Source organism: Colossoma macropomum, unplaced genomic scaffold (assembly GCF_904425465.1).
Source record: "Colossoma macropomum unplaced genomic scaffold, Colossoma_macropomum, whole genome shotgun sequence".
NCBI classification, from domain to species: Eukaryota; Metazoa; Chordata; class Actinopteri; order Characiformes; family Serrasalmidae; genus Colossoma; species Colossoma macropomum.
The window spans coordinates 38,021,117-38,047,934 of NW_023494805.1; the positions used below are offsets into that span (position 1 = coordinate 38,021,117).

General features: G+C 40.6%; 1 protein-coding gene across 1 annotated transcript; it reads left to right on the forward strand.

Moving 5' to 3' along the window:
- The first annotated feature begins 705 nt into the window (after positions 1–705).
- On the forward strand, positions 706–24,398 carry mfsd8l2 (major facilitator superfamily domain containing 8-like 2). The gene is made up of 13 exons (XM_036597106.1): positions 706–803; positions 1,033–1,175; positions 6,756–6,941; positions 7,545–7,607; positions 7,775–7,894; positions 8,839–8,918; positions 10,210–10,486; positions 13,560–13,633; positions 15,763–15,976; positions 20,143–20,265; positions 20,392–20,522; positions 22,316–22,428; positions 24,205–24,398. The coding sequence occupies exons 2-12, from the start codon at positions 1,100–1,102 to the stop codon at positions 22,394–22,396; spliced, it is 1,425 nt and encodes a 474-aa protein (XP_036452999.1). The 5' UTR covers positions 706–803; positions 1,033–1,099; the 3' UTR covers positions 22,397–22,428; positions 24,205–24,398.
- The last annotated feature ends 2,420 nt before the right edge of the window (positions 24,399–26,818 follow it).

Genomic DNA, 26,818 nt, shown 5'->3' on the forward strand with positions numbered 1-26,818 from the left:
ATTATGCGTTACTAAGTCATAATTATGAGATGCTGTCATAATTATGAGTTACTAAGTCATAATGAGATGCTAAGTCATTATTATGACGTATTAATTAATAATTATGAGGTTGAATCTCATTATTATAAGTTGCTAAGTTGTAATAATGAGATGCTAAGTCATAATTATGACGTATTAAATAATAATTGAGATTGAATCTCATTATCATGAGCTACTAAGTCATAAGTATGAGATGTTAAGTCATAACTATGAGATGCTAAGTCATAATTATGACGTATTAAGTAATAATTGAGGTTGAATCTCATTACTTAGTCATTATTATGGGATTATGAATTACTATGTCATAATTACTAGATATTAAGTCATAACAATGGAAAACGTTCTCATTATAACGACTTGCTACATGTATATATCTACATTTTTTTCCAGTGGCGGAAAAGAACTTCCATACAAATTAGCTATTATGGAAATGGGTATTAATTCATTAATTCATTAATTAATTAAGGTTCAATGCACGTTTCCTCAGATTCAATGCAGATATAATGTAAAACACATTCTCATTTTTAATTTTTCATCGTTTAAGCGCCTATAAGAGCTAAATAAACGACACTCAAATGGTTGAAACCGAATTTCCCGAAGCTGCTAAATTAAAACCACTTTTTTTGTTGATAGAATCGAATTACGGCTCCTCTTTCTCTCAGCACGGTGAATAATACATGGAGCGACCTGCCGGACAGGCTAATGTTTCAGAGCCTGCAAGCCTTCAGGGGAAGAACTCGTGACAGGAATATCTTCTGGACTGAGTGAGTTTTGTGGCTTTTCTAACTTCAACTCATATAAACGTTTTATTAAAGCTGAAGAAACATCTGTAGAGCTTTGTTTAGCGCTTTTTTTCTGCTTTTTGTACCGAGATAAAGTCGAGCATGTGTGGAGTAGAAGGTGGAGCAGCGACAGCGCCCTCTGCTGGCAGCGCCATACCTCAGCTGCTAATGGACAACATGATGTCTTTAATTTGAGCACATTTCTCCACAGAAAGGAGCAGAAATGGAGCGCAGGACGTGAGGAGAAGTGAAAAACACTCTTCCAGCAGCTCGTACTGATGGATTATCGGCGTAAAAGGGAGCTGTCGTTTCTCACCATTGGCCTGCTGTTTTTCTTGAGTGGTGTAGAATATGGTAAGTGCTTTGGTGTTTTGTCTGAGGCTTCAGTAACTTCAGTAAGGCCTCCACTCCCTCAGGGAGGCCCAACTACTGAGAGAACAGAGGAAATAGTGGCTGATGTTTAATACCATTTACAGAAAAGCCATAACATTAAATCCACCTCCTTGATTCTAGACACATTGTCCATTTTATCAGCTCCACTTACTATATAGGTGCACTTTGTAGTTCTACAGTTACAGACTGTAGTCCATCTGTTTCTCTGCATACTTTCTTACCATGTTCTTCAATAGTCAGGACCCTCATGGACCCTCACAGAGCAGGTACTATTTGGGTGGTGGATCATTCTCAGCACTGCAGTAACACTGACGTGGTGGTGGTGTGTTAGTGTGTGTTGTGCTGGTACGAGTGGATCAGACACAGCAGTGCTGCTGGAGTTTTTAAACACTGTGTCCACTCACCGTCCACTCTATTAGACACTCCTACCTTGTGAGTCCACCTTGTAGATGTAAAGTCAGAGACGATAGCTCATCTGCTGCTGCACAGTTTGTGTTGGTCATCCTCTAGTCCTTCATCAGTGGTCACAGGACGCTGCCCACAGGATGCTGTCAGCTATATTTTTGGTTGGTGGACTATTCTCAGTCCAGCAGTGACACTGAGGTGTTTAAAAACTCCAGCAGCACTGCTGTGTCTGATCCACTCAGATGAGCACAACACACACTAACACACCACCACCACGTCAGTGTTACTGCAGTGCTGAGAATGATCCACCACCCAAATAGTACCTGCTCTGTGGTGGTCCTGTGGGGGTCCTGACCACTGAAGAACAGGCTAACAAAGTATGCAGAGAAACAGATGGACCACAGTCTGTAACTGTAGAACTACAGAGTGCTCCTATATGGCCAGTGGAGCTGATAAAGTGGACAGTGAGTGTAGGTACATGGATTGTTAATGTTATGGCTGGTCAGTGTGTAAACTTTGCTTTCACACTTCACACCTTTTCTGTTTCTCTCAGTTCAGATCAATTCAGTAGGCTCTATTAAAGGGGAGCGCCACCCATTTTTTATCTCTGCATAATTCAGTCACTGAGATGTAAACTCATTCAGAGTGGTTTGATGTGGAATAGGTAACTGTAGAGGAAGCTCAGATTTCTTTACAGTGGTGGTGATAGGAACCAGGGGTCACAATGTCTATGACACAAATATAGCCATTTTAAATACTATCCAAAACCACCAGTGAACCTACATGTGCCTTCTGAGTTTTTATACAGTGGGCTCCAAAAGTCTAAAATCACTAGTTTAGACTTTAGACTATATATATATATATATATATATATATATATATATATATATATATATATATACACAACACACACTGATCAGGCATAACATTATGACCAACTCCTTGTTTCTACGCTCATTGTCCATTTTATCAGCTCCACTTACTATATAGGTGCACAGAGCAGGTACTCTATGGGTGGTGGACCACTGATGAAGGACTAAAGGATCACAAACTGTGCAGCAGCAGATGAGCTATCATCTCTGACTTTACATCTACAAGGTGGACTGACAAGGTAGGAGTGTCTAATAGAGTGGACAGTGAGTGGACACAGTGTTTAAAAACTCCAGCAGCACGTACCAGCACGAATGATCCACCACCCAAATAGTACCTGCTCTGTGAGGGTCCATGGGGGTCCTGACTATTGAAGAACAGGGTAAAAGGGGGCTAACAAAGTATGCAGAGAAACAGATGGACTACAGTCTGTAACTGTAGAACTACGAAGTGCACCGATATAGTAAGTGGAGCTGATAAAATGGACAATGAGCATAGAAACAAGGGTGGTCATAATGTTATGCCTGATCGGTGTGTGTGTGTGTGTGTATATATATATATATATATACACATACAAATAGAACATTTTCGGTCTAAATGAAGGTGCTTAGAGATTAAAAGTTTAAAATGGTTGTGTGAAACCGACAAGTGGAGATTTAGTATATCCTATAATACATTCGAGCTCACTGATGCACTGCAGCTAAAAGCAGATTTTCCCAGTTCAGTAAAAGCTCTCTGCATCTGAAGGGTGATCCAGTCACTGGAGCGAGTTTGATCATTTCTGTTATTCACAGTAGCGTAGACGTGATATATGATGGCATATGGCCTATGAGCACTTTATACATAAACAGAAAGTGTGTGTGGAAACAAAAACAGTTAAAAAATAGTTTCCCGCTGTACAGCCAGACAGGACCAACCTACTCTTTCACAGAGTAAGCAGTGATGAGTGTTGAGGGGTCGCCAGTGATGAATCTCAGAGCTGAATGACAGACTGAGTATATTGGTTTAAGAGTATTAGCGTGTTCATATCTATAAACCACATCACCGTAATCAAGAGTAGATTATAATGTTGCTTCCTTTTCCTCGTGTGCATCAGAAAACACATTTTGTGTCGATACAGGAATCCAAGTTTTTGTCTCAGATTGCCTGCAGGGTTATTGATACGGCGTCTGAGAGTACATTTGTCATCTAGCCGTATGCTGCAGTACTTACATTCAGTGACTCTTTCAGTGTTGGATCCCTTCAGGCTGATGTTCACAGTGCTGAAATCAATGTTAGAAGCTCTGGAAAACAGCATGATTTTTTAAAACTAGTTGTAAAAGGCAGTTTGTAAGGGATTAAACGTGCACTGCAATTTTTCCATCGCTACTCAGAGAGTCGGCAGAACAGTACAGAAAAGCATCATCTGCACAGAGATGCACTTTATAAGCCACAGTGGAAGTGGCAACATTATTAATATAGATATTTAATAATATAAAAGCGGTCCAAGGATTGAGCCCTGAGGAACACCTTTAGTTACTGGTAGCAGATCTGATTCAATTTGCCCCAGGGTAACAGTGCTGTCTGTCAGACAGATCATTCCGAGCCCATCTAATAGCACTGTGGGCAAATCCAATATTTTATTGACTTTTTAAAAGTTGTGAATGATCAACTGTTTCCAAGCTTTGGAAAGATCAATAAAAACGGATGCACAATGTTTCTTTCTGTCTGTGGCAGTTAGAATAGCATTTAAAACAAGTGTGGTATTATGTTTTTCCCTGAAACCAGATTGGCAGGTATACAAAACGTTCACATGGAGAAATGACTTGAGTTGATCGTTCACTAAAGATTCTGAAAGTTTGGCTCGGCATGATAATTTTGAGATTGGTCTGTAATTATTAAGATAAGCCTCACCTCCTTTGAGCGGAGGTACATGTGCCGGCTTTAAGATACTAGGAATACTGCTTGATGAAATAGAAGGATCAAAACTGTATGTCGTATGTTCTAAAAGAATAGTGTTTGTGAGTTGCTGGAAAAAGAGATCTAGTCTGTTCTCACCTGACCTTTTTCTCGGGTTTATAGCACTGAGCTTTAGCCATTCTGACATTTTTAAAAGAGGCTTATCAACGACCACGAGAAATATATTACTAAAATGATTTAGCACCAAGTTTCTAACGTGTAAGTAATACTACTGAGCGCTAGATCATTTAGAAAAGTTAAAATGTTTGTAACGTTTTCTAACCACCATCCAAGAGCCTGACTTGTTCGTGCATGTGTCCGACAGGGCAGCGGTCACTAAAACCAAGGTCGAGTACTTCTACAAAAGTAAATTTTCCTGTGCTTTTTGAAAGACAACTAAAAGGAACATACAATAATACCCTAATTTGATCAGTGTATGAAGTGTTTTCTTCCCTCATTTACCCCTCTTTGAAAAAGTGGTAATTTTTGGGTGTTGAATTTGTATACTAATGACCACTGATCTTATTGGCTGTCTCTGTGGAAGAGGCATGAAAAAGGGGTGTGGTCATTGCATTTCAAAAAATGATATCATGACAAGTTAAACAGTCTTAAATCTAGGTAATATATCTAATGTTTCTCATGTTGGGATTTTCGTAAGCTTATTATGAATTCCTAAAATTCTTATCAATTTCTTTTGAGATTAAATTCTCGTCTAACATCCCCAGTACATCACTCCATTCATGTACCTTTTGATGACATGTATTACCCAAGTACTGTTTGCAGAGAAGCAGCTCCCTATCATGATACTCCCACCGTCATGCTTCGCTGTGGGTGAACGTTGGTGTTTTTGGGATCATATGCTCAATGCTTCTTTCTCCTTCCTTTTTTGTTTCGTCTGACCGGAGCGCACTGATCCAAAGAAGATTCCAGAACAGTTCTGATTTGTCTAAATGCTTGTGTGTTCAGCTCTGTTCTTCTTTTGTAGCAGGGCTTTGCCTGGGTTGCAAGAACAGAAATAATTGTGGTGCAGTTCGTTGCTTATTGTTTTCTATGTAACTGTAATTCCTGCTGCTTTCAGGTCGTCCTCAAAGAATCTGCAGACACACCTCCAAAGTTCAGTCTTAGAAGTTGGTTTAGCATTTTCTTCTCCTGTGTTTGGGCCAGTAATCCCCAACACATTTAGTGATGTTGTGGTCTGGACTCTGGGGTGGTCAGTCCATTGTTCAGCTTCTTTGTTTGATGTGTCCGTCTCCTTTTCTCAGTGAGGTTCTTCTTGACAGCTACACATCCTTTCAGAGTCGTCTCCTCACAGTGGAAGGATGGACAGAAACACCTGTGGATGTTTTCAGATCTGAAGCAGCTTGATTTTCTCCTCTCTCTCAAAGATGGAAGCTTTAAGTGCTGCTTATCTGATAGGGATAGGGTCTTCCAGGTGGTTGCTAGGAATTCCATTTCATCTGTAGGTTTTAATCATTTTTTTAAGTCCAGTTTTGGAAACTTATTGTTCATTGACTTTCTCCTTCCTTATGCAAGTGGATTATCTTGTAATTATTCTTCTCAGAAACATCTTTTAAAAAATGAATAATTTATACTCAAAGGCTGTTTTGACTGGATATAAATGAAGGGTGTACATTACTGTTTATGTGAACCTAAAAGGATAATGCAGCTTTTTACTGGCATAGACCCTTCAAAAAAAGCCTCTGATGAGTAGATCAAATCCACCACAGAGTCATCTGAAAATGTGCTTCAATCAAAAGGATGAAACTCAAAAAAAAAGATTTTTTTTTTTTTTAACAAAAAAAAAAAATTGTTTACATTTAAGTGGTGCCCTGTGTGACTGGAATTCTTCTTCTTTCTTGGTTTTACTTATTGGACCTTTTTTATATATAAAAATTCTTAAACTTTCTGTTGTTTATTTTCCAGATATAAAAAAGTCTCAGACTTTTGGACCCCATTGCATGCAGTGTTGATAATAGTGGGATGGTGGTAAAATCTGGAGAAATAAGTTTTCTTTGAAGATTCTTTTGGGGACTATTTTTCTCTGCATGTATATTAAAAATACATGGTAGATTAAAACCTATCGTCTCAAGCATCAGGCAGCGTATTCAGACGTCTGGTTCCTATCACCACCACTGTGTTACAACATATTGATTGAATTATGTTGAAATTTGGGAAAATCAGAGGAATTCCCCTTCAGCTGAACAAAACTGACATTGAGTTTTAGAGTTGCCAAATCATTGTTGAAAAGACGAGAATTATTATTACATTTTTATTATTCTCTCTCTGTCTCTCTCTCTCTCCCGCTCTCTCTCTCTGTCTCTCTGTAAGCCGTTATCCTGCCCACCATATGGAAGTATCTGCAGATCCTGGATGCTCCTGCCTATTTCCTCGGTTTGGGTCTGTCAGCTTTCAGCTTCACCGGGCTGCTCTCGGGGCCGCTGTTTGGACGCTGGTCCGATAAGACACGGACTACAAAGACCATCATTCTCTTCTCCAATGTCTTTGAGATTGTAGGTGAGTACTGACACACAGGTAATATTAGTGTGTCCAAAACCACGTGAGAAATCACAAAATCACATGTGAACTGAAGAGCATGTAGACCAGCCCTTTAGAAATGAAAGGGGAATTCCACCGATTCCATCAAAATCTGAAGGCCTTAATGCCTAAAAAAGCTTGATCACATAAAGGTATTACATGAAATGGTTGTGAATAAATTGCCTGATGATGTCGTTTCTGGTGTCATCTGGTGTGAAATGGGCTTAAGACATCAAACTCATTTCAAACCCATTCATAGCGGAGGTACATGCAGGGTGTTGTGAGGCAAAATAGTGCCCAAAGAAAACAAAATTGTCTGCATTTACCACGAAATTGCATATAAAACTCTACATGTGTAAGTGCGCATGTACTCCGGTTCCTGTCACCACCACTGTAAAGAAGTCCAAGTCAGTGAGTTTCTCTACAGTGAACCATTTCACATCAAATCACTACAAACGACTTCGTTTACAAGGACTGAATTATGCCGAATTTTTTTTTTTAAATCAGTGGAATTCGCCTTTTAGTGTTTAATAGTGTAGCACACATCAGATCAGCACGCTAACACTGTGGCTTGTGCTACAGGCAACTTCATGTATTTCATGGGCTACTCGAAATGGCTTCTATTGTCCAGCCGACTTGTCGCAGGTGAGGATGTTCTGATTACAGTTTTAAACTTTATTTTAAGTATATATAAGTATGTTTAAGTATGATACGATTACGCGCATTTGACCAAATATGGTGGACTCTGTCTAGTAAATGATGGTCCTGTTCAAAAGTTCTCACAGTCTAGTGTCCCATGATAACTCCCTCAGGTATTGGAGCTGGCGCTGGTTCCTCCATCTTCGGTTTCCTCACCCGGACCACCCTCCCTGACGAACGAGCACGGATCTTCGCCGCTGTGATGGCGTGTCGCCAGGCTGGACTTTTGATTGGTCTGTCCCTGTTGCTTCAAAGCAGGATGAGCCCTGTGGTTCTTCTTCTCTTTTATACTGTTACTTTATACACTATACATACGCTGTGTGGCCAAAAGTATGTGGACACCCCTCCTAAATATTGAGTTTTGGTGTTTCAGCCAAACCTATTACTGACAGGTGTATGAAATTAAGCACACAGCCATGCAGTCTCCCTAGACAAACACTGGCAGTAGAACAAGTTGTATTGAAGAGCTCAGTGATGCTGTCATAGGATGCAACCTTTGCCACATGTGAGATTTCTGTCCTGCTAGATCTGCCCTAGACAACTGTAAGTGCCGTTATTGTGAAATGGAAGTATCTAGGAACAACAACAGCTCAGCTACAAAGCAGTAGACCACACAAACGCACAGTCTGGGGCCCTTTCCTGTTCCAGCATGTCTACTGCCCCTGTGTACAAAGCGAGGTCCATATAGACATGGTTTGATGAGTTTGGTTTAGAGTGGCCACCGGTGGCCTGCACAGAACCCTGACCTCAGCTACACTGAACACGTTTGGGATGAATTGGAACGTGGGCCAGAATTTTTTTTTTCCAACAGCAGTGCTTGACCACACAATGCTCTTTTGACTGAAAAGGCACAAATTAGCACAGACACACTCCAAAATCTTGTAGAAAGCTTCCTAGAAGAGACGAGGCTGTTGTAGCTGCAAAGGAGGGGCCAACTCCATATCAAAGACCATGGTTTTGGAATGGGATGTCCAAAAAGCTCATATTGCAGTGATGTTCAGGTGTCCACATACTTTTGGCCATATAGTGTTTTTTATGTACTTGTTGGCCACTTTATTAGAAGCCCCCTACTTTGTAGGTCCTAATATATTTTGATATGCAACAAAATCTATGTACAGTTAAATGGCTTTACAGTATTCTACAGTACTTTACTGATATTGTGTCTTGTCTCATCCAGGACCTGCTTTCAACATTTTCCTGCGGTTGTGTGATTTCAGGATGGGGCCGTTTATCGTGAATAAGTACACCTCCCCTGGGGTGAGCCTACGCCTCGCCTACATTTAAAAATTTCTTACAACACAACCTGTTTCTGAACGCTACACACTCAGCAAGCACAAATACTTGTTGATAGAGTTTTAATTTCAATGGTTATTCAAGATAATTATTGTTTACTTAATGGCAATATGTATTTTACAAATAACAACATTAGTAAATGTTTTACAGAATACAAAAATAGCAGCAATTGTGCAATAAATAGGTGTTTAGAGATCTAAAGAGCCTCCTGATTTCTGAGAAATAAGAAATGCATTTGTACATTTGTTGTTCATTTTTATTTTTACAGAATCACCACGTTTGCTTTGTTTAAACTCTGCAGGTGTAGTAATGATGCTCTCATTTCATTGTTATTTTAAAAATCAACCAATGAAAAATTAGCCAATGAAAAATTGTCAAATCAGAATTCATTTGATTCTGACCGTTTATAGAAACAGGAAAACAGTAGCAGCTTTATGCTCTTTACTGAGTCACTGTAGAGCTGCAATGTAAAAGGCAAAATATACATTAACGTCTCTTACAAACTCCAAAAAAGGTCGTGCTTCAAATTCCTGTGTCTAGAACGGCCAAAAAATGTCAGTGTGCACCTCTGTTAGCTTAGCGCTAATGTACTAGAAGATGGGGCTAAATGGTTTGAGGAAAATATCGAATGGTGATTTTTCTGACTAGTATTGTGTTGCAATTTAAATGCAATTATTTTCCGTAAGTTCATTTCCAGGCCTGTTTTTTGGCCAAGAAGACCAGAATATCCATCTGGCGTGGAGCTTGAACCCTGAATGTGCCCGGGTACCAGTTAGTTGTGGTTGTGAGGTCACAGCTCATGGGTGTTTTGTTGCTTCTGGTCAGTCTAACTCACCTGCAGGCAACTTTTGTGACTGAAAATGTGTACTCTTTTAACCTCTTAAAATTCCAGGCTTATTACACACTAAGGCTTATAATTCAGTAACTACTTTAGTGCAAACTGGCTGAGCTACTCTTCGTTTATAGAAGTGTGTAATTTCAACTTTTTAAGAGGTTAAATTATGATTTCGATATAAAAACTACTATAAGAAATCCCATAAGGGCACAAGCAGAAATTGACGTTATTGTTTAGGTGTTTTATCTTGTTTTTTGACACAAAGTCTTGGTGTAACAGTCACGATTTGCCACTGTAGATTACAGTACTTTACTAACAGCGATGCTGTCAATATGGAAAGTATATAATAGGATAAATACTGTAGTAGCACCAAGCAGGTAAACATTGTCTGGCTCTAACGCTCCTCTGTGTTTGGTCCAGTTGTTTATGTGTGGGATGTGGCTGCTGCTGCAGTGTGTGGTGTTCGTGCTGTACCATGACATCCCCCCGCTGGACTCCCTGCCTGAGCACATGGCTCTGCAGCAGGTCAGAGATCAAGAGGAGGAGCCTCTGATTGACCCGGAGGACGGTGGGACCGACACTCGCAACTTGGTCCACTCAGAGCAGATCGAGACCCGACTCTTAAGTGACACAGAACCCATCCGACCCCCCTCACCTGAGCAGGACGACCCCTTTAAAAACTTCAGCGCCAGCCGAGGTGAGTGGTTTTCAGCACAAAAATGTCCTGCATGACAAAATCAGAGCCTTTTTAAAGTCCCGAGGGACACAGAGTAAAATATTAAAATGTCTGTATGATAATAAACCTGAGTGTTACAGTAAACATTCAGCAACGCTTGTATGAAAAATATACGATATAAATATGATAAAACACGGCTTAAAAACTGCTGAGCAGGGCTATCTGAGAACTTTGTGGGCGTGGCTTATGAGCAGCTTGATTGACAGCTCTCTGTCCAACACTCCTAGCCTGCTCCGCCCCTCATACAGAACTAAAATCATTATCCAGCTTTTATGTCACGCTAACTAGACAAAGAAGTCATGGACGAACAGATGTGCAGACAGATGAACAAACAAACGGACAGATGAAGCAACGTTTGAATGAACAGATAAACAAACAATGCTGGTGTTGGATAAACGAGTGAACGGGCGACAGGCAGCTACAGACAGGTGGTCTAGCTTGCTAGCCTTTGGTTATGCTGGGTTGGCTTTAGCTCGCTAAGTTTCTCTGACTCTGAAACTCTTCTGTGTGGGCGGGGCCAGAGACGCAGCCCTGTGATTGGTCAGGGGAATGTTTACAGAAGCATTGACCAAGATTAGGACCACCCAGTTTACATCAAGAGGAGAGAAATATTACATTACTGCTTATAACATTACAAGCCTCATTGCTCAAATCTGACTTTTTGCTCAAATCCAATCTCTCTGACAGGATGGTTCACACTCGTTTAGGTAAGTGATTCAAATCTGTCATTAATGTGACGAACCAGCGTCCTGAAATGACCCTCATGCGCACATCCTATTCAGTAACGTCACGTGAATGAATCACGTTCATCATCAGCACAAACTAACGAGCAGAACGAGCTTCGCTGAGAAGATAATTAAGTCTGATCAGCTCTCAGCTTCATTATTAGAGCGAGACGAAGGAGAAAAAGGTGAGATGAGCTGCTTTTCCACCGTTTACAGGCTTTAACTTCTGTTCGGTGCTGTTGCCATGGTAACACTGAATGATGGCGCATGTGCAGTGGAAAAAAAGCACATGACCACAAATCGGATGCGTATCAGATCTAGGACCACATATGAAAGTGACTCAGGTCGGATTTGAAAAGATCAGATTTGTCCACACAGCTCAGAAAACATCAGATCTGAGTCACATCAGGGCAAAAAATCGGATTTGTGCCACTTCAGCCTGGTAATGTGAAAGTAGCCTTAGTGAAATATATTGGTCATGTTTTGGTCATTGGAACATTATTTAAAGGATATACTCAGTACATGTTTACTGTTTGCCTGTAAGAACAAGATCAACCTAATTAGAAAGAAAACACAGATTTAGGTTCCCTGGGTCTTTAAAAACTGAAGGTCTAAACCATTTCTTTTTGGTAACTGAGGTTAAGATTAGGGTGGATGTTAGGCTTGGAATTAGGCGTGTATTATACATGTAAATAAAATAAATATGCAACATATTATTATTATTATGACATATAGATACTGGCAGATTAGTGCTTTCAGGATGAAACCTTGTATCCTCAGTTTTAGTCGTTTTTTATTTTGTGCATAATTTGACAGAGCCATATCAAGAAATGAACATTTCTTGATTAATGCTCCAGTAATGTAACTGGTCCAAAATGACTTAATATCATTGTGAAAATGAATGTGAAAATTAATATTTTCACATTAACTTTCAGTAAAAGTTTTGTAAAATTGTCATTTTTGGGATACAAAATTTGTTCTTGCAATGATGATGTATGTAATACACATGGAATGTATTATGATGTATAGATGCTTGCATATATAATACACAAGACACACTATTACTTATAGATATATATAAAATTAATGGGGCATATTATTCTTACATGTAGGTACTTACATATGTAATGCATATGGAACATATTGTTACATTAAAATACTTACATATATGTTACACATATCAAATGTCAGAGATCTTCATTTATTTATTTTCAGTCAAAATGGCCGTTAAGTACAAGTTATTCATAAAAGCCTCAACAACTAAATGTAATATCAGGTTTTATTGTGCATTTAGTGAGTCACTCTTTACCTTTATTACAGCGTCCGTTCTTTTCAGGAGACTCACTTTCAGCTTCTCAAAGAAATCTGCATATTTTTCCACACCTCCAAAGTTCAGTCTTAGATGTTGGTTGCATTTTCAGCTTCTCAAGATCCAATTAATCAAACGCGTTCAGTGATGTTGAGGTCTGGACTCTGGGGTGGTCAGCCCATTGTTCTGAGAACACCAGCAACTCTGATTTGCAAATGTTCTTCTTTTTTGTCTCAGTAGGTCGCAGTTTTGTCTTGACAGCTACACATCCTTTCAAAGATGAAAGCTTTACGTGCTGTTTATCTGATGGGGACAGTTTTGGTGTCGACCAGCTCTTCCAGGTGGTTGTTAGGAGGCTCGTTTTCTATGTAGCTTTAAATCACTTTTGAACTCCAGTTTTGGAAACTCCTGTTTTTCTCGTATTTCCTTTGACTCCTTTCTTACCCAAGTGGACAATCTTACATCTAATCTCCTCAGAAATATCTCCTAAAAATGAATAACTTGTACTTGACCCCTTACATGGACCAAAGTTTTATTAAACACTTCTATTAACCAAGAATAGCTCAGTCAGTTTACATTGAAGTCCCTGTGGTTACTGAATAATAAGCCTAAGTATGTAATAAGCCTGGGATTTTAAGGTATTTTGGCTCTTTTGACTGGAAATCAAATGTGTGAAGGATAGTAACACAGTACTGTACATTAAATTGAAATGTTTTACATTATTAAAACAAACTTTCATACCTTTGAATGACTGTGTGTGTGTGTGTGTCTGTCTGTGTTGTCTTACTGTTCATTGATTCTCTATGTTGTGAGGAGGGAGATGATCTGACACTGCTGAAGGTCTTTATTGACCCCCCTGCGCTTCGTCTCTGGCTGCAGTGTGCGTTTGTGTGCGCGTGATATATAGTGATATATTTTTTATCGATCAGCGCCCAGTGCTTCTCATCCCTCTCTCTGTCTCTCTTCCCCTCCGTCTGTGCGTTTCTTCCTTTTTTTTCAGAGTTCCTGAGGGAGGAGGTGGTGGTTCTCCTCACCGCTCAGTTCATCACTCTCTTCAATCAGACGGCACTCGAGGTGAGAGCAGTCAGAAAGCACTTTGCGGCATTTAACCCAGCGCTAACCCGGCCCACCCACCTTCACCCGTCAATCACCCAGCGCCGCAGCACCCAGCTACAGCCCAAATGCCATTTATTACACTCTCCCAGGTGAAGAAACCATAATCAGCACTAATCCGCTAATGCTTTGCCACCAGCGGAGGCTTCTTCGCTCTCAGCGCCGTTACCCATTTAACCCATTTACCCACAGGCCTTTTATTCATGTCTGAGGTGGGTAAATTCATCCTGACGTTTGGGTAGGTATGCACTTTTTTTGCTGCTAGCGGATCCAGATTTGAACCTCTACTTTTAAAATAATCTTAAATAGACTTCTGTACATGGTTTCTGACACTGTATGCCATACTGCCAGGCTGGGAAGCCCTCTTTTTTCAGTGGGAATCAACATCGTGGGAACAACGTGTGTTCTCAGCACTGATATCGTGAAAACAATTTAAATGAATGGCCATAATGACATAATTGTATATAATTCTATGTAATTCATGCAATTTATTTGGCTGTTTGTAGTATTGCTTAATTGTCAGAGGGCTGCTTTCCAAATGGCATAATACCGTATACTCCTGTATACCGTATACCAGGGGTGCCCATACTTTTGTGGCTTGAGATCTACTTTTTCTAGTGGACAGGTCATCATGATCTACCATTAAAAATGCATTTCAGTGGTCTATTTTGATATTCAGCATTACAGGGCAAACGAGTGAAAAACCACACCAACCTTATTCTGATGATTTGCACTGAATGGTGTCAGCCTGGTTTGTGTAGTCTGGATCACCTTTTTCTTCCTGAGTTCACTGGGAATTCGTCGTCATAGTTTCTGTGTATAGTTTGAAAAGGCCTCTCGACGTTCCCCTTCTTCGGAAGTGTGATGGATACTTGGCAGATCAAGCAGATGCATTTGGAGTTGACACTGTAAAAAAATAGCCCTCTACCTGCTCTGCATGGAAGTGGCAAGTGTTCGGTTTCTTTGTGTTCGGTCTCGTGATCATCTTCTAAAAGAGTCAGTGTAGGTTACACAAACTGCAAAAATAGTGCTACACAAACTGGCTACTGATAAATTAAAACCTTCTAGAACTCACAGCAGTGCTTTAGGCGGGCTGTAGCGTTGCTACGGTAACAAGCAGTAAATTAAAGAGACAGTGGCCACATTTCACGTCAGTCAATCACGTTGACCTGCCCACCGCCAGATGCAGTAAGAAAGTGTTGAAATTTGACTGCCTGTTTGAGGCACGATCTACCAACGTGCACTGTGCGACTGACTGGTCGATCGCGATCGACGTATTGGGCACCGCTGCCGTATACTGCATGCTACTCTTCATAGCACACTATCCACAGTATACAACAAAAGCCATGTGTCGTACTACAGGAAAGGGGCGCGACTAGACTGCCAACATCTGGGACTGAGCCAATCTGAACCATCCCAATTTCCCCAGCTCTTCTATGACTGCTTCACAACCATTGCTAGCGTTTTAGCTCTTTTTCAGGTCAGTTCTGGCAACATGTGGAGACGTGCCTGCTGAGTTTCCAAACAGACCTGTTTTCCTCTGTTTGTGGGTCATTTCATTTTCATTGCATTTATAGCTGGCAGTATGAGCTACATTAGTGAGTCAGTCAGTTTAGTCCAAAGCTAGACTTAAAGAAAAATCAGATTCTCAGTTTTTTTCCTCACCGCAAATGCAGTCAATCAGCCAGGACACCTTTGCTTCTTTAGTTTAGCACTGGAGCTATGAGGGTAATGCAGCCAAGTAATGGAAGCTTGTGTACACCAATGAGTATCACAAAAATTGCTTGCCTAAATCTGCACACTTTTACCTTAAACTGTGTCCACTTGTTAATTAGTCTCAATGCTTACGCGATTACTTAAAAAGTATGTTGTTTCCGACACTGTATGACTGTATTGTTACCTATACGATTGGCTAAAAGTATGGACAAAAATCATGCTTTAGGATGGCTACTAATACTGTTTTATATACTATACTAATTTTTTTAAAGCAGGCAATTATTACTTTAATCCACGTCTGAGAAAGCTGCTCTGGTATTACTGTTAACAGTAGCTTAACCAGCTTTTCCTAACCATGGCTGTTTTCTCTGCAGACGATGGTGACCCCTTTGACGCAGAGGTACTTTGGCTTCGGCGAGCTGGGGAACAGTGTGATGTACAGTCTGTGTGGAGTGGAGGTGATTGTAGGCTTCTTCCTGGTGCGCTGGCTGAGCCGTGTGCTGGAGGACCGGGCCGTGCTGGCTGTGGGCCTTCTGATCTGCTGCGGAGCCTGCGTCTGGTGCATCATCTTTCTCGCCAGCCCCCAGGGTGAGTGCATGTGAAGGGATGGCATTGTTTCTGATTGTGTTTTTGAAAGACAGATTTTAAACACAATGTACAATTTTGTAATTTGCATTTAGTCTTGGTAAAAAATCTAAGATGTACCAAACTATTGTGTTTTTTTCTATTTTCGAAATGTTGAAAATGCTCGCCGTCCCACAAATTGCATCGTCACAAACACATGCAGTCGAAAAAGTTTGAAAATTGCATTTTAAAATTTAATTTTAAGTTAACACATCCACATAACTTAACACATAGCTTAACGTGGCACTTTCTGCACAATTTGTATTTTATTTTATTTTTTTAGTTTAACATATTGGAAAAAAATAATGTGCATTAAATGTGCAGAAGTGTGTTCTCAGTAGAGCAAGTGTATTTACTTGACTGAGGGTGCCCAAACTTTGTATGTCAACGGTATACGTTCTCATATTTAACAGCCATGAGATGTCTAAACTCTATACTCCACCAGAGGGCAGCGAAGACCCTGCATCTTACATTTTAGTCAGAGTTTCTTATTTCTGTATTCCAATGACTGAAGCATAGAAAGCTATAGTATATCGTAAGCGTTTCAGAAAAGTGCTGATAAACATCAAGCACAGGTTCATTTAGGCCAGTGGTCACCAGCCCTCCTTCTGGAGATCTACCTTCCTTCAGGTTTCGCCTGCAGCCCAAATCTAACACACTTCAATTAGCTAATCAAGGACTTAGGAAGGCAATAATTAAATGGATCAGGTGGGATCGATTAGAGTTGGAGCTGAAGTCTGCAGGAAGGTAGATTTCCAGGAGTGGGCTTGGTGACCACTGGCCTAAATGAGGCTCTTGTTTATTTAATTTTTGGTGTTTGGTATCAGCTAGATAACTCCCATAAACTCTTTGTTTTTATAGCTAAAAGAAAAAGTTACAGTGTGCCTGGCCTATAACTTTAGCTAGGGTGAACATAGATGCTAAACATCTATAGATGGCTGCCTTTCTTGTAAACAGGCATGTATCTCTGATGGGCATCACCACATGGGCTTGAGAATATTTTGACGAACCATTATCAATAAACACTGTTTGTTGCTGCATGCAGAAATGCAAATTGAGGCTGTACTATGCACAGTGGAAGTCATATGTCAAAAGCCTGGAGAAACGCCGCCAACTTCTTTGGGCTTGAACTCATCTGAAATGGACTGATGCACAGCGCAAACATGTTTTGTGCCTTTCAGATTGTTTATGGAAATAATGGACATCATGTTCTTCAGGCCAAGAAGTAAATGACCATCCAGATTGTTTCCAGCGTAAAGATCAAAGTCAGCGTCTCTCTTGGTATGAGGGGGTATTAATGGGTGACTTGTACATCTGTAAATGCAACATTAACACTGAACATATATAGAGCATCATATGCTGCCTTTTAGATGACGTCTTTTTCAGGGATGTCCATGCTCATTTCAGCATTCAACATGACAGTGCTGAGCCACATTCTGCACATGTTACAACAGCATGTCTGCATAATCAGAGAGTGTGGGTGCTAGACTGGCCTGCCTGCAGTCCACATCTGTCTCCCATTGAAATCATGGGCAAAACACAACAAAGAAAACATTTCGCTTTCAAAGTTTTAGTCTTCAGTCCCCTAATGATTATTAAGTTTTGTTAAAAGGAGAGGTGATGTAGTACAGGGCTAAAGGTGCCCCTGTACCAACTTTTTTGGAGCGTCTTTCATCAAATTTGGAATGAGCGCATATTTACAAAAAACAGTGAAGTTCAAAAATATAAAAGGTGTTTCACTTTAATAATTCAGGTCAAACAGAATTAACTAATCACTGCTTTATGTTTTTCTTACCGTTTCACGTACTGTCCCAACTTCTTTGGAGTTCGTATAATTCATGATTTAATATAGTACAGCAGTAGTAAGATGCTGAGCGGCGTCCCTGCCTGTGGTCGGCAGTAACCTGTAGCATCCTATGCTTTTCTTTTTAGGAGAGGGAGGTAGTATTCTAACATTTTTTGAGTAATGCCTTACATATTCAAACATCACGTTTGACCGAAATGCCTATTCGTAGTCTCTAATCCATTTTTATTGTATGTTTTTTTTTTGTTGACATACCCACCCTAGATCCAGTATCACTGTACTCATATCATCATTGCGATTCATAATTGCCAAAAAGAAAATAATTATGTTGAAGCAAGCATTTTAGTGAGCTTTGTTTAGGTAAAGGGCAGGTGCTTGGACCCCCTGCATATGCCTGGTGAGCATGGTGGGGTGGAGTGTGTGAAAGTGCGAGAGAGAAAGCGAGGCTTTGGGCAGCCGTCCAGACAGACTGGCACGCACACCTGTGCACGGACAGACACAATATGCCAGCCCTGTTTGGCGGCAGAGGCCGACGCTCCTCCATCGCTGTGAAATGAGTTTCTGTCAGATGTGCTGCTGCGGATTCGTGCTTACATACAGATACACAGATAAGGATGCTGCGAAAGAGAAATGCAGCGGTCACAGTGCCGATCAAACGTCTGGACACGAGCTTGATGGAATGTATGTCTGGTCACAATTCATTTTGTTAGTCTCCACTGATTATGTACAGATGCTTTAATTGTGAAAGTACTGACCGGTTAACCCGGTTGATTATCTTGACAGTGCTACTTTCAACTTAAAGTTGTATTTAATGTACATTCCTGGGGGAAAATATAAAGGTTTATACTGATGGTTTTGGCCTGGTCAGAGTCCAGATTCACACACTATAGAGAATATTTGGTTTAACATTAAACACAAACTAGCTTGGCAATGTTTTTAACTGTTTGAAGCCATCAATGCTGGGAGGAAAACACTGACTCTTCGTTCTTTAAAGGGCTGTCTGCAAATTTATACAACATTTAAAGAACTCAAAGGGAAAAACTATCCCATGTTAAGTTTAACTTTATCTATTTGTTTAATGATTTGTTGACCATTTAAAGCTTAACGTTTTGCCATTTTGGGCTTGACCCGTTTTTATTGCCCAGGAGTGTATATTTAGTTAAATGTTATGTGAAGGAGAATTCTCTGATTATTCAAGATTTCTGCATAATTCAACCATTACGATGTAAACAAAGTCATGCAGAGTGGTTTTATGCTCTATTCTAGAGAAACAACCCAAGTTGTTCACACTGGTGGTGATAGGAACCAGAAATCTGAAGTGTTCAATGCTTCTAAAAGGTCCCTCAAATGGTTATGAATATGCTGCCTGATGCATAAGACATTGTTTAGTGTTAGTTCTGAGATAGTTTTGGCCTAAAGCATATTTTCAAAGCTATTTGTGAGTTCAGAACATGCCTTCAACATGGTGGTGGTAGTATGAGTGAAGACTGATTGAGGGAGGGGGGAGAACTCTGAGAACTTGGGCTGGAGTTCTGAGCAGCTTCTGCCTGTATCTAAAAGGCCAGACCCCCTCGTAGCTGTAGTAGGACTGATGTAAGACTGAGGAACAGGGAGGAGACGGGGTGGCGAACCCTTCGTTACAGGAACGGAAGGTGAGTATGTGAATTTATAGGGCGTTAGATTGGAAGAAGGAAGGCTTTCAGCCATGTTCCTCCCCCCAAACTTCAGTTATAACACAACATTTAATGGATGAGAGGTACATGCAGGGCTTTGTATGGCAAAGCAAACACACTTGAAAAGATTTATTGCTATATTTGTGTTGTAGAAATGGCGACGCCTGGTTCCTATCACCACCACTGTTAAGAATACTGGTTTGGTATGTTTCTCTACAATAAATAATTTCACATTAAAACACTCTGAAAAACTTTGTTTACATATCAATGACTGAATTATGCAGACATGTTCAAAATCTGGAACCCCCTTTAATGTTTGAGCCAATCAGATGTGTTGTTGGCTCTAATTAGCTCTATTTGGTAGAAAGCCAGCATTTCTGATTGAAGTAATTCCATATTACATAGTTCTGATGTCTTCACTGTTTTTCTCAAATGTGGAAAACAGTAAAAATCAAGACCTCGTCTATGAGCAGGTGTTCCTGGTTCTGTAAACGCGTCCGCAGATGAAATCACCGTTTACATTGCTGTATTGTGTTTGTGGACACTGTGTAATTTCAGGGTTGCCGGTTGATATTTGAGTTGATTAAAAGCTGGTATGGTGTTGTGCTGCAGGGCAGATGTGTCTGATTTGCATATGCATGTGTGGTGATCAGGTGGCTTTGCGGTGGAGCTGACCGAGTTCATTATCGGAGTGTTTCTGCAGCTGCTGGGGCTTCCCTTCGTCGCCGTGTCTCAGGTGTCCCTCTTCTCCAAAGTGACCGCTGAGAAAACACAAGGTACGTGTGTAAGAGAAAATGAATTGAATTGAATGGAATTGAATAGAGAAAGAATAACACAACAGCGTCGTGTGTTTTTACACAGCACTGATTTCCACTTTCGCCTTATTCTGTGTGTGTGTGCAGGTTTTAGTCAGGGCGTGCGGCGCTCGGTCGGAGGCTTGGCCACTATCCTAGGCCCCCTGTGGGCAGGTGGTCTGACGGGGAATCTGTACGTGATGCTGGGAATGATGCTGTTGCTCCTCATTCTGATTATGGTCAGTGACTCCATTGTTAGATTTAGAATTATTATTGTACTGATATATATTACTGTGCAGAAGTCAGACACCACCCATCATTTATTTCAGACGTTAATTACAATTTATTCATTTATACTTCTGTGGAGATTAGATATAAGATAATCCACTTGCATAAGGAAGCAGTGAAAAGACAAGAGTTTCCAAAACTGGCGTACAAAAGATTTTTGGTTACTGTGTCTTTTCGTTCGAGATATAATTATATTAGTAATAATAATACTAATAATAATCTGTATTTGCATCACACTTTTCATACAGAAATGCAGCTCAATATGCTTCTCAGAGAATTAAAAGACAAAAGAGACTAAAAGAAATACATGTAAATAAGATCAGATGAACCTAAAAGTAGGGAGAAAAATAAAAAAGTAGTATAAAATAAATGATAGTAATACTGATAATAGGAATAATAACAAGAATAACAGCAACAATAATAAAACATTAAAATAGTAATAAGACAGTCAAAAAGAGTGCAATAATGCTAGTATTGAAAGTAAGTATAAACAAGGGAATCATGAAAAATAAAGTTGGTAAAAATATGTTTTCAGCTGCTTCTTGAATGAATTACTGATGCCGCCTGTTTAATCTCTCTTGGTAAATTTATTTGGTGCATAAAACCAAAAAGCTTCTTTTCACCTCTTCTTTTCTTGTTAACTTTTGGTGCTTACATGGCCTTAAAGAGCCTAAATGGTGCTTATACATGTAATGTTTTAAAAAGCAGTAGTACTTCTTTAAAATCCCTAAAGGAGACTGGAAGTCAGTGTAATGAAGCCAGAATTGGTGTGATGTTTTCTCACTAGTGTGTTGCTGTTAAGCACTCTGGCTGCAGCGTTCTGGACGAGCTGTAACTTATCAACCTTTTTTGACAAACCAGTAAGCATATCGGAACAAAACCTCCAATCTCCAAAATGGTAACTTTACAGGAGAAAGAAAAAACATACTCTACTTTTAATGTAAGTCAATGGAACCAGACGTTTTTCCAAGTAATTTTAGGCCATTTCTCTTGGTTTATTCACCATGAAATTTACACACAATTTAAAGGCCAACAGGTCATTTCAAATTATGTCAAAAACTGAAAAACGTCAAAAATGGAGATACAAGGTTTTGTTCTGACAGCAGCGATATGTAAATGAGTTCTGTTCTGATTTACTGTAAATTCAAAAAAGCAGCCCATGCAGGCACATAAACTGCTTCAGGCTGAACAGATGAATATATGCAAACTGGTTAGTTTTCATGACATCACAAAAGCAATGAATTTGTAAGAGTATTTTTTCAGCTTAGTTTCCATATATGGACTGTAGACTGAGAATTGAATGGCATTTCGAAGCTTTAAACATTTTTATAGCAAGAAAATTAAAAGCAAGAATATTACATTTTCCATGTTATGTGCCCTTTAATATGACAGCCTCCCTCTACCTCATTAATCATTAGTAGTACATTAATACATCAATTGTACCGCTGCTGACCAGATATTATTTTGGACCATGTCACAGTCACTGCTGTGTTGAGAGTGGTCCACCATCCAAAAATATCCAGCCAAAAGCTTCTCTGTGGTCAGAAACTGACCACTGACAAAAGGCTAGAGGATGGCTATCACAAACTGTGCATCAACAGATGGGCTACAATCTCTACCTGTGCACCAGGGTGAGATGTTTCCGATAAAGTGGCCAGCGAGCGCATAGCACCCCACATGTTTACTAATAGATAGATTGGATACATCGATTTGGGTAAACTGTGGATGTTTTATTGATTGTCAGATCATGATGGTGCTCTCCTACGAGAAGCTGGTGGAGCCTCCTGTGGTCCAGCATGCGGACAGCTCGGAGAGCGGAGGGTAGAGGACGACGTTACTCACATACTGCAGGCACAGGTGAGGTGGAGAACAGCCTGCTGGATCTGTGTGGATTGTGAGCTGCACTGTTCACTGATCTTTTCCTCACTAAAGCTGTGGAGCATCAGAAATCAATGTCTCTGGACAAGCGGTCTCCAACGCTGGTCCTGGAGAACCAACTGCCTGCAGAGTTTAGTTCCAATCTGTATCCAAAAACCTGTAGCCAATCAGGGACTTGAGAAGAGGTTGATTAGCTGGAGTAGGTGCGGCAAATTGTGGTTGGAACTAGGCTCTGCAGGAAGGTAGCCCTCCAGGACCAGGGTTGGAGACCACTACTCTGGACACTACATTAGTAGGTGTGCACCAACATATCACTTATGGGTCAATGCTAATATCCAATATTGATCAAGTGCATATCTGGCGATGCCGATACATAAACATTTATTAAATGTAGAAAAACCTGGATTAGCATTACAGAGAAATATATCATGTATATATATGTGTGTGTGTGTGTGTGTGTGTGTGTGTGTATTGATATGGTTACAGATGCAATAAAATGAATAAAATGCAGACAATTTAGCACAGTATATCAGCGTTCCTAAACATTCAGCTCTTCCAGGATACAAATAATAAAAATAAAATAAAAATTACCTGTAAATTTACGGTAAATTACTGGCTACTAGTTGCATTACTTCCACAGTAATTTACTGTACCATATTAACAGTAAATAACAGTACAATATTAGCTGTATACCCTGACTCCTTACTCATCTGAACCTCAAGACTATACTACTATACTATACAAGACTATACTATACTATGATGTAGCTGTATTCTGCTGTACACTTACACTACAGTAATAAGCGGTAGTTAAAATACAGTAACATCCTGTATTCATACATAATGACTGTAGAGCCAATACAGCTCAGTATTTCTTTTTAAAGAAATGTAAATAAAGTAAAAGATGAATTAAAATAAAAATCTAAGTCAGTGAACATATTTATATGCCATGTTTTGCACTGTATATGCTCAGAATATCTAAGTATGAACCTTGAATGCAAAAGCACATTTTACAAATTAACTTTGCTTATAATTTGCACAAGCATATTCTAACAGGTTTTAGCAAGTTTTCAGTAGGAATGCGTCAGAATTTATACATTTTTTCGAATAGTTTTTACAGTAAATTAGTACTGTTAATAAGCAGTTTAGCTTTTGATTAATTTCTGATCTATTTAGCCGAGTTAAAGAAGCACAAAGACTGCGGCAGCAAACCGGATGAGAAGTGCCGTGCTACATAACAGCTAATGCAGAGTGCAGTTATACCATAAAGAAAGCAGAAAATTGCCCATAAACAACAAACTCAAATTCATTTTACAGTCTGCTTGTATAGATTTAATGTAATAGAACTTTCAACATCATTTAATGAATTTGTGGTGTTTGCTATTCGCTTACTAACTTTATACAGGCTCACAGGCTTTTCCAGAATCGACCACTCAAAATCAGTGCCTGACCTCACTAATGCTCTTGTGGCCGAATGCAGTCAAATCCTCACAGCAATGTTCCAACATCTAGTGTAAAGCCTTACCAGAGAAGTAGAGGTTGTTAGTGCAGCAAAGGCTGAACAAGCTCTTGACTTCAGAAGAAACGCTGGATGGATGTTGTCTTAGCCTTGAACTGAACGAATGATGACTGCATTGAAGACTCGTTGTGTGGAGGCCCAGCAGCTTCTACTCTAATGTGACATGGTCAGCACCCAGCTCTCTCCACAATGTCCAGCGCCAAATTAATATATCCACGATTTTGCATTTCCACTCAGGTCGGGAGCACTCGGCGGTCCGTCTGGCTGCGTGCGGAGTGTGTGTGGCGCGTGGTGGAGCAGATGCTGAAACGGTGGGGTGTTACGAGCTCATGCCAGAGGTAGCAGACCTCGAACAGCGAGAGGGAGTGACGGACACACACACCAACCCACACACGTCGCAGGCTGCGCTTCATCCCTCTCAATCATTTACTGCTGGACCCATCTCATTGTGCTGCACCAATACTGGTCATATTGGAAATGTTTTAATTTAGGACATTACACGACTCAGTGATACATGAACTGTGTTTAAAGCCTTTCTCATTTTAGTGTTGTTTTAACGTGTACTGCATTGATTGTCCACATGGGGGTGCTGTTTCTCCACACTGAAGGCCCTCCATTGTAATCACACTATTAAACCTCTAAGCCCTGTGTGCTGTGTTTGTGTAGAGGGAAAATAGTGATAGAGAAACGAAAAAGGAAATTAGATTCTCTAAAACATAAACAGAACTATGCTGTCATTTTAATCTCATCAACTTTGATGTCGGCCGTTATTTACTTTTAATAACGAGAATGAATCTTTGGCCTTGAGAAGCACGTTTACGCGCAGATTAAGCACCGAGGGAGCTGAATGTCAATGACGCTATTATGCGGCCTATCGTCGCCCGCTCTTACATCTGAAACATCGATTCCACTATTTACGCCCATCTGTCAGCACTAGCCGTGTTGACGCTACAGTGAATTATGGCTGTCTTCGTGGGGCGGAAAGCCAAGCGAATTAGCATTTAACCCCTCACACCTTAATCCAGATTATCTCCCAATCCCTCACTCGCTCACTCGGGATTATAATCCCAATCTCGAGCGCACGTTCACATCTGCGGACCACACGCGCCCTGCCAGACAGCTGCTGTGCGCATTAATCCCCTTGGTTTTAAAAGGCCTTCGTGACATTATTTATCGCTGCACCTTCATAATTCTGCCAGACGTATTAGTGTGATGTTGAGTGACGGCGCACTAACGATATCCCCTCTGCTCCTGATTGCGCATTAGAGCGAATGTATTTACGATCCCTCCTGGCGGGGCTGCTCAGAGGGTGTGGGAAAGGCCCAACAGGGAGTCCTCCATAGAAAAGAGGCTTGTTTTTTTGTATTAGTACAGCTTTGAGTAATTGAGGGAAAACAAACGCAGCCTAAATTAATGGAGGCAGGCCGCAGCACGTGCAAGAATAATGGCTCGCCGTCGGGTTGGCATTTGAGTCCGGCCGATTCGAGAGAGAGATGCAGCTTTTTACTCACCTCAGCTGTGAAATGTCATTTAGAATCAGCAGGTCGCGGCCACGGGCAGTATCGCGAAGCGCAACGCTGCTCAAATCCTATTTGACAAATGTGTGTCAGACGTCATAAGCGGCTTGGGATTAAACGTGTCAGGCAAGTATATTGAACATCAAATAAAAAAAATAAAACAACCGTGCGAGGCAGCCAGAGGGGGGAATTGGGCCGATTTGAGGGCAGAGTGATGGGCACGGATGTGGCGTGGAGATAAGCTTGGCACGTGTTGGTCCAGGACATGGTCAGCGTGCTGTTGCGTGCGGCATGGTTCAAGATAAATGTCATAGAAAACCAGATTTTCCTTGCTTTGTTTTGAAATAAAAGAGTGATAGTTTTCAAAACAAACCGTTCGCGCCCCAGTTTATACCGTCCATACTGGGGAAGCAACAGGCCGTTTTGTATTTGCCATGGTTGTGATGTCACACATACCTACATGACTCTGCCTGCAGCTTCTTCATTGGAGAAACCTGGTACCTCGTTTAATTTCTCGATTTTGTGAAGATGCTGGCGAACTGGGTGACAATTCCTCTTTTTGGATTTCCTTTCCTTTTTTTTTGTTTCTGTTTTTGGCTGAGATACAAGAGTTTCATGCTTTTTTTAAATGAAAGAGTTTGACTGTTAAAAGTCTTGAAACGAGCCGTTCACTCCTCGGTCCATACAGTCTACACGTGGAAAGTAAGCTGTGAAAACAGGCCATTTTTGAATTAACCAGGGTTGTGATGTCACAACCATGAACACGTCTGTCCTTTTAGTCCATAGCAGTTCAGCCTGGCCTCCTTAGTGTTGCTCATTCACCTTTTCTGGCCGAAGTGCTGGGACATCAGGAAGAATGGCAATGTTAGATTAGCTTTAGTTAGCGTCATCGCTACGGCTGCAAAGTCTCCCGAAAAAGTTTTCATTACAGATGCAGCTTCTTCATCACTGCCTTTTCTGGTGGACTCTCCTGGCTGGGTTGGATGGCAGTGTTGGATTAGCTTTGGTTAGTGACGTTACAACAGCTGCAAAGGGTCGAGGACAAATTATCGCTACAGGTGCAGAGTACCTCCTCCTCCTCATGATGTGATTCATTTCTCGTTTTTGTGAAGAAACTGGTGAACTGGTTGCCAGCTTCTCTTTTGAATTTCTTTCTTTGATTTTCTTTCTGTTTTTGGGAGCTGCTGAGATACTAGAGTTTCACGCTTAAAGATAAGCAACAAAAACAGCCATGGCTGTGATGTCACAACCACAAACACATCTGAATGTGACCACAAGTCTGTAGCAGTTTAGCCTGGTCATATCAGTGTTGGTCAGTCACCTTTTCTGACCAA